Source organism: Hippoglossus hippoglossus, chromosome 14 (assembly GCF_009819705.1).
Source record: "Hippoglossus hippoglossus isolate fHipHip1 chromosome 14, fHipHip1.pri, whole genome shotgun sequence".
Classification (NCBI taxonomy): Eukaryota; Metazoa; Chordata; class Actinopteri; order Pleuronectiformes; family Pleuronectidae; genus Hippoglossus; species Hippoglossus hippoglossus.
Window position 1 is genome coordinate 21964450 of NC_047164.1, and position 13584 is coordinate 21978033.

At 44.4% G+C, this 13584-nt stretch overlaps 2 protein-coding genes across 3 annotated transcripts; one reads left to right on the forward strand and one right to left on the reverse strand.

The window, feature by feature from the left end:
* Window positions 1–960: 960 nt before the first annotated feature.
* Window positions 961–3489, forward strand: crx (cone-rod homeobox). 2 transcript variants are annotated; one of them, XM_034607416.1, is made up of 3 exons: window positions 961–1410; window positions 2442–2602; window positions 2832–3489. In XM_034607416.1, the coding sequence occupies exons 1-3, from the start codon at window positions 1314–1316 to the stop codon at window positions 3462–3464; spliced, it is 891 nt and encodes a 296-aa protein (XP_034463307.1). In that variant the 5' UTR covers window positions 961–1313; the 3' UTR covers window positions 3465–3489. The 2 variants fall into 2 exon arrangements, with proteins under 2 accessions (XP_034463307.1, XP_034463308.1); XM_034607417.1 differs by having other exon boundaries at window positions 2451–2602.
* Window positions 3490–9652: 6163 nt separating this feature from the next.
* h3f3c (H3 histone, family 3C) lies at window positions 9653–13406 on the reverse strand. The gene is made up of 4 exons (XM_034607418.1): window positions 13256–13406; window positions 12119–12262; window positions 11542–11695; window positions 9653–11053 (listed from the first exon to the last, which is right to left on the reverse strand). Exons 2-4 carry the CDS (start codon window positions 12244–12246, stop codon window positions 10925–10927), a joined length of 411 nt encoding a protein of 136 aa, XP_034463309.1. The 5' UTR covers window positions 12247–12262; window positions 13256–13406; the 3' UTR covers window positions 9653–10924.
* Window positions 13407–13584: the final 178 nt, after the last annotated feature.

Sequence of the window (13584 nt, forward strand, 5' to 3'; positions counted from 1 at the left end):
ATGTGTAAATGTGCAGCTCCTGTCTCCATGCTCTCCATCAATCCTCTGTCCACGTTCCTTCCATCTTAGATTCGTCCTGTCGCCGCATTCTCTTTCTTCTGCCTCCTCGTCTTTCTGTTTCCCAGTCTTCACACCAACTCGTCCAATTCCCACTTTGTGAGGCGGTTGTCCTCTCCAGCCTCCTTTCCTGCAGCACCACTGAACGGATTGCTCTGTCTTTCCTCCCTTTATCTGGAGATAAGATACTTACTTTTCAGATAAAGCATATTACGATAAATCAAATGAGCTTTGGCGGTTTTGTGCATCTGGGTGTGTGTGTGTGTGTGTGTGTGTGTGTGTGTGTGTGTGTGTGTGTGTGTGTGTGTGTGTGTGTGTGTGTGATTGCAGCATGTGTATATGCAGCTGTTTTGCAGATAAATGTAATCTGTTAATTATGTGTGAATGAATGTATGACAGCAGATGTGCAGCAGGTAGAATGGAACAAGGGGAGAAGGAGAGCGGGATGAGAACTGAAAGGAAAGTGACAATTTCAAAAACATCAAGAATAAAAATTCTTGATGTTTCTTCATTGAAATATTAAAAAACACTTGTTCTGTTGAATGTTTATAACACTGGTATTAAAAATGGCAGGTAAACAAATTCAACATCCAAAACTAATTTAGTCTTGAATGATATATGTAGACTGTACTTTTAAATAACTTTATGTGAACAAATGCATTATTTGTATTTAATGATTAATATTTAAATATGATTTATTTTAGCATTGTATCTACTGTTAATCCAAATGTTTAAACTTCCCACTCAGAAATTATCAATTACAACGTGGGGGAAAAAAACAGTTTGTGACAAGCCTGTTGCTTTTCCCCCCCCCCCTGGGTGCGTGTGCGCGGGCGCGTGTGGTGGGAGGGGTTTAGTGGAGCCACTTGTTTCCTCTAATTAGCAGCGTGTGCCGGTGAAGAAAGTCAGTAGAGAGAGCTCCCCAAGGCGCACAGGCATCCGGGGGCCACTTCACCTGTGTGAGGACTCCTGCGTGAAGACGAGAGGCTGGGAGCCGGACGAGCTGCAGACCTGAAGCTCAGTGCGCTCTGCACTGTCTGCTGCTGCTGCGAAACACTGACACGAGCTGAAACCGCGAGTTCAGAAAGAAAAGACAAAAGTGTTTAACTTTTTCTCCCGCCGACCCGCTCCGGTGTGCACCGCTCCTCTGTGACGCAGCGACTCTCTGGCACTGCTGAGCTCGGAGCGGCCCTCGGCTGCTGCGTTGCGTGTCCGACCTACAAGTCAGCGCCGGGACTTAAGAGCCCGCTGGAAGGATGATGTCCTACATAAAGCAACCCCATTACACCATGAACGGGTTAAACCTGCCTGGTCAAGGAATGGATGTGCTTCACACGACCGTCGCTTATCCATGTAAGTATATACCAGGATATCTAATCGATGGATCGATCATATATTTTCTTGTACTTATACTTTCGGCACTTTCGTGTATTTTCGGACGCATTTGTCTCTTTCCGTGTATTGTAACGAATAAAGTCCGCTGCAGCCAAACGAAAAGTAAATTAGAATATGAACAATTACATTCATAAAGGTTGGTGTAATGATTGTGTTTGTTGTATAATAATGATTAGATGGTCAAATATCGCCTATGTTAAAATCACGTCTGTTGCGTTGATGTGAGATAAAGAAAACAGTATTTCAGAGTATTATTTCATTATTGGTTTCCTTATGATTTGATGAAAAGTTGTTCATTTCCATATGATTTATTAATAACTGTGGGAGATGTCGTTTATCAGTAAAAAAGGGCAGACAGGCACATACGCAGATTGTTGGTTCAGACAAGAAGCAGATGCATTCAACCTATTGAAACGCAGATAATCTGCCCCCCCTCTGGTGTTCAGCCTCAGGAAATACATATTTGTTTATGTCTTTTATGTGTTTATCATTTCCCAACAGTTAACAGGTCCCACTTTGACACATGACACATTAAGGTTCACAGTAGATGGAGACACTTGATACGCTAAATGCCTAATGCAGGTGACTAAATTGAATAATTGCTCACCATACTAGTTCTGAAACAAACACACCAAGGCAGAGTGTAGACATATGAAACTGTACAAACCTTTGTAAAACGAATAAAATGTAACTGTATCCCCCTTCTCTGGGTAAACTGTGACTCTTTAAAGAAACATTGACTGTTATGATGATTTATTATCATGAGCAAATATATTCTCATCCCCTTCTTAGTCCCAAACAGCAATTCAGGATTACAAACAGTATAGGTATCCATCAGTATAGTGTGTCGTCCTTACAAAGCTGAGAAACAACACAACTCATCCAAATGAGCACTTTTCAAACTGCCTTTGAGTTGTGCTCATACTTCACATCCTCTCTCCATCACCACCAGTATAATAACCCTCTTTCTCCCCTCTCTGTGTCACTTGGGTTCGCAGCCACTCCCCGGAAGCAGCGCAGGGAGCGCACCACCTTCACCCGGACACAGCTGGACATCCTGGAGGCGCTGTTCTCCAAGACCCGCTACCCAGACATCTTCATGAGGGAGGAGGTGGCCCTCAAGATCAACCTGCCGGAGTCACGTGTGCAGGTACAGGAGAAGTAGGCTACAGCCATGATGGTATTGATGGCATCATGATACTTTTCAGTGTTTGTGGATCACGGCCATAAAGAAGTTTGACGGTAATAAGCTGCAGACTGAGGCTGCACAGTAACTTGTGGTGCATCACTTCAGATATATGAGTCACACTTGTCATTTCTCTCCTCTGTACCTCACTCATAACGTGCTGACATGTGTATCGCCGTCTTTGCATCTCCAGGTTTGGTTTAAAAACCGCCGTGCCAAGTGCCGCCAGCAGCAGCAGCAGAGCAGTGGCCAGTCCAAGCCGCGCCCTCCCAAGAAGAAGGCCTCTCCAGTGCAGGAGCCCGACGCCCCTGGTCCTGTCCCCAACCAGTCTAGCTCCTACAGCCCCTCCTCTGGCCAGTCAGGGCCCAGCCTGGCACCCAGCACTGGAAACGCAGCTGTGTCCATCTGGAGCCCGGCCATGTCACCCCTGCCTGACCCCCTGGCTTCTTCCTCAGCCCAGTGCATGCAGCGGCCCTCACCTTACCCCATGAGCTATGGCCAGCCATCGGCTTACACCCAAGGCTACGCCAGCACCACCTCCTACTTCACTGGCTTGGACTGCAGTGCCTACCTGTCCCCCATGCACTCGCAGCTGTCGGGCACCGGGGGCGCTCTCAGCCCCATCACCGTGCCCTCAATGGGGGGCTCCTTAAGCCAGTCCCCGGCCTCTCTGTCCTCACAGGGCTACAGCACAGCCTCCTCCCTGGGCTTCACCTCTGTTGACTGCCTGGACTACAAGGACCAGCAGGCCTGGAAACTGGGCTTCACCACAATGGACTGTCTGGACCACAAAGACCAAAACTCCTGGAAGTTCCAGGTGCTCTAGAAAGCGAGGGGGAACTTGTAAAGGTGTGTCAGTGAGTTCTGTTTGAGATAGTTTGAGGCATGTTCTGCCCGAGGACTTGTTATCCTTGATTCTCAGTTTCTTGTTTGTAAGGTTTTGTTTGATTTTCTAAAGTTGATCTCTGTAGAGATGCATTTCATGATGAGAGGACAGTGACTGTCACTAACGCAGCCTGACTGCAAACCGTCTCCTCTTCATGTTCCGATAACCAAGACAACAAAAGCCTTGAAAGCGTTTTCAGGAGAAGACGAGCGGAGACACCGATCCATCTCTCCCCGTGTGACATGACTGTGAAACTCAGCGACATGAACTCTACACTTGTTCGTTTTGTTTTAAACCTACGTTATATTTAGTGAACGATACTTTAACATGAAGGGGCTCTCGAGTCCTTTAGGTCACTTCCTCTTTCAGGGTCAATTTATTTTAAGCTACTTATTATTATGTTATCCTACCCTTACATATGTAACCGGTTGCGTTTAGATCTTTTTGACTATTTGTGTTGCGTGTTACAGTGTTAGTTTGCTCATTCTGATCTGTTCAGTGAAAAGTTAGACCTTCTGTTCTAGTTGTGTGACATATTAAAGTAATTCAGTCCATGTCTGTGCCGTGATGATCATTGAGACTCTGTGCTTTGAAATGAGTGATAGTTTGGTTATTGATGCTGGTGCAGGAGACAGTGGTGAGGGGGGTGCAGAGCGAGGGGTGGAGAGTGGCTGTGTCCGTGTTGTCAGCTCGTCATGTTCGTCATACGGCCTGCATGTCTTGGTTATTTTAGTTGTTCTGATTCTGGGACTGTCTCAATCCTCTTAGCCTCCCTTCAGCAATGCCCTAAGTGAATTAGTTAGGATTATTGCCCTCGCTCCCTCTGTCTCTCACCCATCTCCCCCACCTTAGCCACTCCTCCTCCCCCTCACCTTTTCCAGGCTCTCCCCTCACTTTTTTCCCCTCTCCATCTTTTCTATCTTTGTCCACTTGTCCTCCCTCTGCAGTATCTCTTCTTTCTACCTCTACCTGCTTTCTCTCCTCAGGACTCCTCCTTCATATCCCACTCACCCTCTGCTCCCCAAAAAGAACACGTTCCAAACATGTAGGTCGTCGAACAACAGTGAAGTTTATTAAAGCCTTTTCACTACAGTTGTTTTTCATGAACTGTTCCATTTCTCACACGTGTCCATCAGCTCAGTGGTTCCCCGTCTTTCAACCCCTGCTCCCCCCCCCCCAGCACCACCACCACCAATCTCCCCAAACTCCTCTGACAACTTGGTAATCCTAACATGACCTGATTACTGTCATGCAAACTTAACCATCACATCAACCGTGTGAAAATATTTTGATTGAAGCGTGTTTGTGTTGAAGGAGCAGAGGCACACAGAGGATGTATCATCAGTTACTTAACAAATGCTGCTTTTCCAACACAACAGAGACATTTGACCACACTCTCATGATTTCATGACATTTTCTTTATCATGTTTCAAAGCTGAACAGAATTGTTTTTCCTTTGAGCTCAGTCATAAAATTTTAAATACATTTTGATTATTATCCAATAAATTTAAGTGATGTAAATGTTTCTTAAAAGCTAAATGAATATAAAAGAGTAAATAATGACTATACTGTTCTACTGATACTTGAGAAGAGAACAAATATTTGTTGCCATGTAAATCATATCTGATCTGCGTGCTCACATGTTTTTAGCATAACTTGAGATCTGTTGCACAAAGTGCAGTAACCGGGTGGCCAGAGACATTTCAAAGCATTTCCCTGCACTCAACACTGACCTAATCCCACTCTGTGCGGGTTTAATCCCTCCGCCCTCCCTCCCCGTGGTGTGATTGGTTAATCCCTGCGTCTGTGCACCCTGGTTGGTTAACCCCTCTTGGAGGGTGCAATGCACTTGTAATCTTCCCCCTCAGCACTGAGAGTTTCAGACAGACATTTGTGCTGTAATCCCAGGGAGCAGCAGATGTGATGGGGGATGGACAGCACGGAGCAGACCTTGAGGAAGGTGAACGCAGGAAGAGAAAAACACGGCACGGACTGAGAAACAAACACGCAGGCCCCTGTTTATTTTTTAACTAAAAATCAATGCAATAAAAAAAAGAAATATGTTCAAAAAGCAGAAACTTTGGTTGCTACTGGTTGTCAAAACAGCTTTGATAACAGCTTGATTTTATTTCAAAGCATTGCTGCTCATCATCATGTGGGGCCGGGCAAAGTAGAGTGATTACATCTACCTGGATGGGTCTTTTCCACCTGTAGAGTATATGCGCAGCATATGTAGAAGCTGGGCTGTCTCTCTTGGGGAAGCTCCCACTTCACCAGAGGCCCCCACTTACAGGGTGTTAGGTGCAGCGGTGGTGCACTGAGCCTTTATGGTGGGGGTTAAAGGGGTTTGGAGTGTGAGGCATGTGGTGCTCCTCACTATTACAACCATAACCAGGTAGTTTTTCTTTTAAATGAATACAAAAAATATAAAGAAAGAAAGTTATTAAGATAGTGTAGTGAAGTGCAGTATGTCAAGAGGTGGACACAGGATTGGGCAAAAGTGGCTCAGGAGGTACAGTGGGTCATTCACACACCAGAGGGTCAGTGGTACAAACCCGGCTCCTTGGGCAACTAACTGAACCCCAAACAACTGTACGACACTGTGTGATATCAAAAGTTCTGTAGTATACAGTAACCCTGCATGAATGTGTGAATGACTGGTAGTGTGAAGTGCATAAATACTGTCTATTTTCCACTGGATTCAAACTGAGTGGAAATCATCTACCACAACTTCCTCGGTACATGTACTAATGTTTTCATTCTTTGAACATCATCTCAGAAACATATGGCATAATGCAGTTAAGGCTATTAGCGCCCCATTGACCCTGCTCCATTCTTACTGTGAGCTGGATACTTGACGTGTTCTCAGCAGCAGATATACTGTACGTCCTCCTTTGTGTCTTTTCTCCAACCCGAGGTGGGTGAAGACCTCCCTCAACTTTACCTCTGATAGGCTTGTAGTTATTGGTTGCTTGGGTTGGTTTGGTAAAGGCATGAAGAGTGATGATTTGTTAGGGTAAGTATATAATATAATAAATAAAATATAATAACATGAGGCAGGATATGGTCTCCCCCCAACTTACAGTGCATCCGGAAAGTATTCACAGCGCTTCACTTTTTCCACATTTTGTTATGTTACAGCCTTATTCCAAAATGGATTAAATTCATTTTTTTCCTCAAAATTCTACACACATTAACCCATAATGATATCATGAAAAGGTTTTTTGGGAAATTTTTGCAAATTTATTAAAAATAAAAAACGAAAAAACCACATGTACATAAGTATTCACAGCCTTTGCCATGACACTCAAAATTGAGCTCAGGTGCATCCTGTATCCACTGATCATCCTGGAGATGTTCCTACAACTTGATTGGAGTCCACCTCTGGTAAATTCAGTTGAATGGACAGGATTTGGAAAGGCACACACCTGTCTATATAAGGTCCCACAGTTGACAGTGCATGTCAGAGCACAAACCAAGCCATGAAGTCCAAGGAATTGTCTGTAGACCTCCGAGACAGGATCGTATCGAGGCACAGATCTGGGGAAGGGTACAGAACAATTTCTGTAGCATTGAAGGTCCCAATGAGCACAGTGGCCTCTATCATCCGTAAATGGAAGAAGGTTGGAACCACCAGGACTCTTCCTCGAGCTGCCACCCAGTGAGAGCTGGCCGCCCGGCCAAACTGAGCGATCGGGGGAGAGGGGCCTTAGTCAGGGAGGTGACCAAGAACCCGATGGTCACTCTGACAGAGCTCCAGATTGCACTGTGAAGAGAGGAGAACCTTCCAGAAGGACAACCATCTCTGCAGCACTCCGCCAATCAGGCCTGTATGGTAGAGTGGCCAGACGGAAGCCACTCCTCAGTAAAAGGCTCATGACAGCCCGCCTGGAGTTTGCCAAAAGGCACCTGAAGGACTCTCAGACCATGAGAAACAAAATTCTCTGGTCTGATGAAACAAAGATTGAACTCTTTGGCCTGAATGCCAAGCGTCATGTCTGGAGGAAACCAGGCACTGCTCATCACCTGGCCAATACCATCCCTACAGTGAAGCATGGTGGTGGCAGCATCATGCTGTGGGGGTGTTTTTCAGCGGCAGGAACTGGGAGACTAGTCAGGATCGAGGGAAAGATGAATGCAGCAATGTACAGAGACATCCTTGATGAAAACCTGCTCCAGAGGGCTCTGGACCTCAGACTGGGGCGAAGGTTCATCTTCCAACAGGACAACGACCCTAAGCACACAGCCAAGATAACAAAGGAGTGGACTCAGGACAACTCTGTGAATGTCCTTGAGTGGCCCAGCCAGAGCCCAGACTTGAACCCGATTGAACATCTCTGGAGAGATCTGAAAATGGCTGTGCACCGACGCTCCCCATCCAACCTGATGGAGCTTGAGAGGTCCTGCAAAGAAGAATGGGAGAGACTGCCCAAAAATAGGTGTGCCAAGCTTGTAGCATCATACTCCAAAAGACTTGAGGCTGTAATTGCTGCAAAAGGTGCTTCAACAAAGTATTGAGCAAAGGCTGTGAATACTTATGTTATATTTTCGTTCTCTATTTTTAATAGATTTGCAAAAATTTTAAACAAACTTTTTTCACTTTGTCCTTATTGTATTGTATGTAGAATTTTGAGGAAAAAAATGAATTTAATCCATTTTAGAATAAGGCTGTAACATAACAAAACGTTGAAAAAGTGAAGCGCTGTGAATACTTTCTGGATGCACTGTAGATGGGAGATAAAAAATAATGGTCCAGGTATAACATTCTGTTCTTTAAATTGTTGATGCTGGAGTCAACATAAACCCCAAAGCAAAACTTCAATGTATAGCATATTAATTATAATAAAAAGGCCCCAAAACCATGACAATATTGCCTGTGGAATGTATATTAGCTCATGCTCTCTTCATGCTTTCCTTGGACTTGCACATAAAAGGTTGATTTGATGACTGTTGCACTCATTGGTAACATAAATATTGAGATGCTCCATTTAAGTAGCAGTATCATACCCAAAAGTTAAAGTATAAATCAACATGCATGAAAGTGTCTCATACATTTTTTTAATACTATTTGCTGGTTTAATTTAGTGAAAGAATCCATTTAACAATATTTTGGAATTTACTCTATTTGCTCATTATAATGTAATATTTTAACTATAGCTGCAACTATACAAAAACTTGTAGTGGAATGAGAAGTCCTGTATTTCTCTCTGAAATATAGTGGAGGAGAAATACAAACTAGTATATTAAAGGCTCAAGTATAAGTACCTAATTTCTTTTTAAATCACATTGCTCAGGATGTGTAGTCTGTTCTGAAAAAGATGCCTCCACTAGAGGGCGCTGACACTTCTCTCAAGGCGTTAGATCATCAATACAGTCCAAAAGAAAGTGACTGTGCTTTACTTTGGTCAGATGTATATTTCAACTATACTAAAAATGAGAGATTTTATGTTTTATGATATAATGCAAAAAATTACCTTTGAAACGCTTCAAAGAGACGGAGATCAAATCCTGCTGGTGCACTCATTCTCCCAATATGATCTTGAAAATGCATTTATCCTGCTGAACTGTGTCACAATGTGTGAATAACCAGTATACATGCTACAGGCCTCAATGAAATATCAGTTAAATATATTTATTCTATTTATTGTTATAAATGTTTCCCAGTTTCAGATCATTCTGACTGGAGAGGACCTCTGAACGTGAGCCAAGTGATCAGTGATTGTAAAATGATTGATCTGTGAGAATCTGAGCGCTGGCTGGTAAAGTCACTCTCATTGAGGCGGGTGGAGCTGAATTATGCACGTAAAAACTGAGTTGAATCATACTGACTTGCCAGATACAGACACAATATACTGACTTAAAGAAACGTGTGCTGTGTTCGTTTAGATGATCAGTTCAACACCAACAGATTGACACAAATACAGAACAAAACCTGATTCAACTGTGCCAGGTTATTGTCATTTTCAACATTAGTATCCAGTGAGTACAGACTGTTGGTGTCTGTGTGGTGTCTGTTGTTAAAGGTCTCCCCCTTGTGGCCACGACAACCTTTCTTTTGGAAAGTCCAATATCACATCAGAGTCCCCCCCGATCTTCTAAAGTAAATAAATCACACCGGCTGCCATCACTTTATTCTAACACCTATTTATTACCACCATAGTATGAGAAATTTGGAAAATACAAAGATCAGCTTATTTATACGTCTGAAAATCTTGAGGAATAAGAAAAATATAAAAGAAAACAAATATGAGGTTATATTGTGTATCACAAATTTTGATAAAGGGACAGATTATATATGCTCAGATCTACAGAGTGCAGGAGACGCAGACCCTAAACATGCAGAGTGTAGTTTTCACTATGATTCTATTCATAGTGTTTTGACAAGTCTAACATCTATCTGATAAACATGGAGAGACAGAAGCCTAGAACTGATCTACAGAGAACAACTGAGTGGAAGAGGAGACGGTAAACCATCGCCCCCTTGTGGCTGCCATTAGGATAGAAGTTGCCTTGGAAAACAAAGAAGCCCTTCCGGATTTTCTACAATACATCGGATCACTGTTAAAAAAACTAAAAAAAAACTGACAACCATGTTGACAATATCAATTCGTTTTCTCTTATTTTGATGATTTTGGAAGTGGTTAAGGAAGAGATGCTCATCCTCGATGTATATGCATAAAAAAAAATAGACACCATATCCACAACGATAATCAATATTCTTAAGCAACCAAGAGATTCTTGTTTGTTGCGCACAAGTGGCTTTGAAGATCAGAGCTCACACATCCACACAAACACACCAACAGACCAGCATCCCCTCCCACTACAGATCACTGAGGTGAAGGAGGTGCAGCGAGCCGTCAGGCTGAGGGGAGAGGGACGGACTGAGTGGAGAGGGGAGGAGGGTGTTCAGACGGACAAGGGCCTGGGGACTAGTTTTAATAGCACCCTGCTGTGGAAGTTGCAGCTCCGCTTAAGCAGACTAGCCCCTCGGTCAAGTCCCTCTGATTTACCTGTGTGCCACACAAACTGCACCTACCGCCCCCCCACCGTAGAAAAATCCAGGTGAGCTCAAGGGTGGGATTCATGTTTTGTAGTACCACCCAAACCCTGTGATGCCTGATTGACCATGTGTGCAGATGTGAGTCTGATCTGCTAAACCTTTTACATGCACAAAAAAGGTACCCTAAAACATTTGGTGAGAACAAAAAAAACAACCTATGAGAGACAAGACATCAACATATTTCTATCTCTTCATATTAGGGTTACGCTAAAGTCTACTGAGAAGCTGGGCCGGCTGGGGAGAGAGTGGGGTGGGGGTGAGTTGAGGCAGGGGGGTGGGGTGGAATAAAGGAAGGAGGGCAGGGACAGGTAGAGAAAAACAGGAACATTAGTGAGGCCGACTAAGCGCGCTCTCCACGGATGCGGCGTGCCAGCTGGATGTCTTTGGGCATGATGGTGACGCGCTTGGCATGGATGGCACACAGGTTAGTGTCCTCGAACAGACCCACCAGGTACGCCTCGCTGGCCTCCTGCAGGGAGAGGGGACGACACATGTTAGCAGGAGAGTTGTGTCAGTTTAAGAGTTATGTTATATCTTTCTTAACCCATTTAGATCGATGCAACATATGTGCATATACCTTTAAGACTGGGAGCTATGTTTGTGTGCGTCTTATCCACGATGTCATAGTTTTCAATACGTGTGACTAAAGACATACATGGTGATTCACTGAAGTAGAGTTTTGGACAATGGCTGATGATATAAGCGAGGGGAGCAATATTAAAGCAGGTAACAGCAGAGTTTTAACGATGAAGAACCAGAGTATTTTCCTGCTGACCGGCTGTCTTTATTCTTTAAAAAAAAACAACACAAAGTCTATGGAAAAGTCTATGCTTTACAATGAATTCCGTCGGCTGTTCCGATAACAGGCTGGTTTCAAACAATGTTTAGGTGTTAAAGTGTGTTTGTATTCGCCGCCTTAGGTCTTAATGGGTTGACATACTTTGTGTACAGACATACCTGCAGGGCGCCGATGGCAGCGCTCTGGAAACGCAGGTCAGTCTTGAAGTCCTGAGCAATCTCCCTCACCAGGCGCTGGAACGGCAGCTTGCGGATCAGCAGCTCAGTGGACTTCTGGTACCGACGGATCTCTCTCAGAGCCACGGTGCCGGGCCTGAAACACACAACCAAGTTCTAGATCTGAGGACGTGCTGCAGTACACGGAGAAGTGAACAGCTGTCAGTGTGCATTCACAGTATATTTGATTCATTAGGTAGATACTATTCTCCCAAAAAAATTATAATTATTCTATCCTGTGATGTTTAGTTTTGTCATTTAAAGAAAATGATTTGTTGTATATTGAAAAAGAGGCAGCAGCCAGTGAGCTGACTAAAGACGAGTCGGTCAAATGGAAGTCTGCACACAATAGTGTACAAAACATAAACTCAGGTATTGAATTCAAGTCTGATGGGAGCATTATGTCTGCAGATGTTCTCTTTCTTGATGTTTTGTTGATCCAGGCCCCATCAAAAGATATATTTTCATTGGATGTGTGAGTTACTCCCATTCTTTGACAAGTGGAAGTGGATGTTATTACCTGTAACGATGGGGCTTCTTCACTCCGCCGGTGGAGGGGGCGCTCTTTCGGGCAGCCTTGGTGGCGAGCTGCTTTCGAGGAGCTTTTCCTCCAGTGGATTTACGAGCAGTTTGCTTGGTACGAGCCATTATGTCAAAGTATCACCTGGATGGGAGATAGGAGGAATCCTAAACATTATATAGTTTATAATGTAGTTCATGTTATTTCCCCCTGACTTGACACTAGGCTCGGCTCAGGATATCTATTTTCATATCAACTGTTTATTGATTTATACATGTCTACTCAGTGACAAGTGTTATCAGCATGGTCAAGGTTCAAGGTTAATTTATTTGTCTCCCTTGGGAGAATAATTGTTTTGGATACAGGGAATTGCTGCATCGACGCAAAACACACACACACACACACACATAATACAAACTAAATAGGACACGTGCAAATACAAAGAAATCCTCACGTGTTGATGTTATCACAGACACTACTGTTAACTTTGGACAGAAGCTAATGCTAAGCTAACAGGCTACATCTGACATGCTCAGTGTTGTTGTTGCTCTGGCAGCAGCACAGACACACACAGCGCGCTGAGCCAATCCCGACACTGCGGTCTGCTCAACCACACCAAATCACAGGGCTAGCCAGGCCCGTCACTCTACAGCGCACCAATCAGCAGCGTCCCTCCCGTTTTCAACGACCAATAGAGATTCAGTCTGTTGGGCTTTTTGAGGCGGCAGGATCAGCCGTTACCCCGCCTCCAACCGCAACATTATGGCCGCAGAGCCAAACGAAGCTTCGGCTCTCACACACACAAAGTTTGACATTTTCTAATAAAAACACAAACCGTGCGCACACGAGACAACACGAACACACAGGAGACACGCGTGGCTGAGAGCACAGCCCCAGCGGCCGGGGAGGAGACGTCGGGTTGCCGCGGAGCGGCGGCGCAGAAGCGGCTCAAGTGGAGCAGACATGAGAGCAGAGGAAGAAGAAGTGAACCCGGACCCCGAGTCTGCTGCTGCTTTTCTCCACAGCGTCGAAATAACCGCTCATTCCTGCTCTAAACTACTTGTTCCGAACACTGTCCTGTGCCCCGCACTTTAAACCGCCCCGTGGTGGCGAGAGGGGCGAGAACGTGTCACTTACCGGCGGTGAATTTAACGCTGCTTCTTCGCTACGGTACGAGAGTGTTGTGCTTGTCTGGCAGAGTCGGATATTTACTATCTCACACAATGGAAGCAGAGCGGGAGCAAAATGGCGGCCGTGTCAATCACCCGTCTCCCACAATGCAACTGTCAACATTTGTAAACACGAACTTTTACTATCAAATACTTTAAAACCCAGAGTTACCTAATCGAGCTGATGACAAATACCACCTTAGTTTTACTGGTATTGTTTTGTTGCAGTTTTTAAAAAGACCGTTTATTTTTTCACTACAAAGATAAATACAAAATAAAATGCAAATCAATACGAGG

What these genes read in the sequence shown, in the direction of transcription:
- crx (XM_034607416.1), top strand. Translation starts at nt 1,314, where the DNA reads ATGATGTCCTACATAAAGCAACCCCATTACACCATGAACGGGTTAAAC. An exon ending in CACGACCGTCGCTTATCCAT is followed by an intron (nt 1,411 to 2,441) that starts GTAAGTATATAC and finishes CTGTGTCACTTG; the next exon opens with GGTTCGCAGCCACTCCCCGG. An exon ending in TGCCGGAGTCACGTGTGCAG is followed by an intron (nt 2,603 to 2,831) that starts GTACAGGAGAAG and finishes TTGCATCTCCAG; the next exon opens with GTTTGGTTTAAAAACCGCCG.
- h3f3c (XM_034607418.1), bottom strand. Translation starts at nt 12,246, where the DNA reads ATGGCTCGTACCAAGCAAACTGCTCGTAAATCCACTGGAGGAAAAGCT. An exon ending in AAGAAGCCCCATCGTTACAG is followed by an intron (nt 11,696 to 12,118) that starts GTAATAACATCC and finishes TGTGTGTTTCAG; the next exon opens with GCCCGGCACCGTGGCTCTGA. An exon ending in CTGCCATCGGCGCCCTGCAG is followed by an intron (nt 11,054 to 11,541) that starts GTATGTCTGTAC and finishes CTCTCCCTGCAG; the next exon opens with GAGGCCAGCGAGGCGTACCT.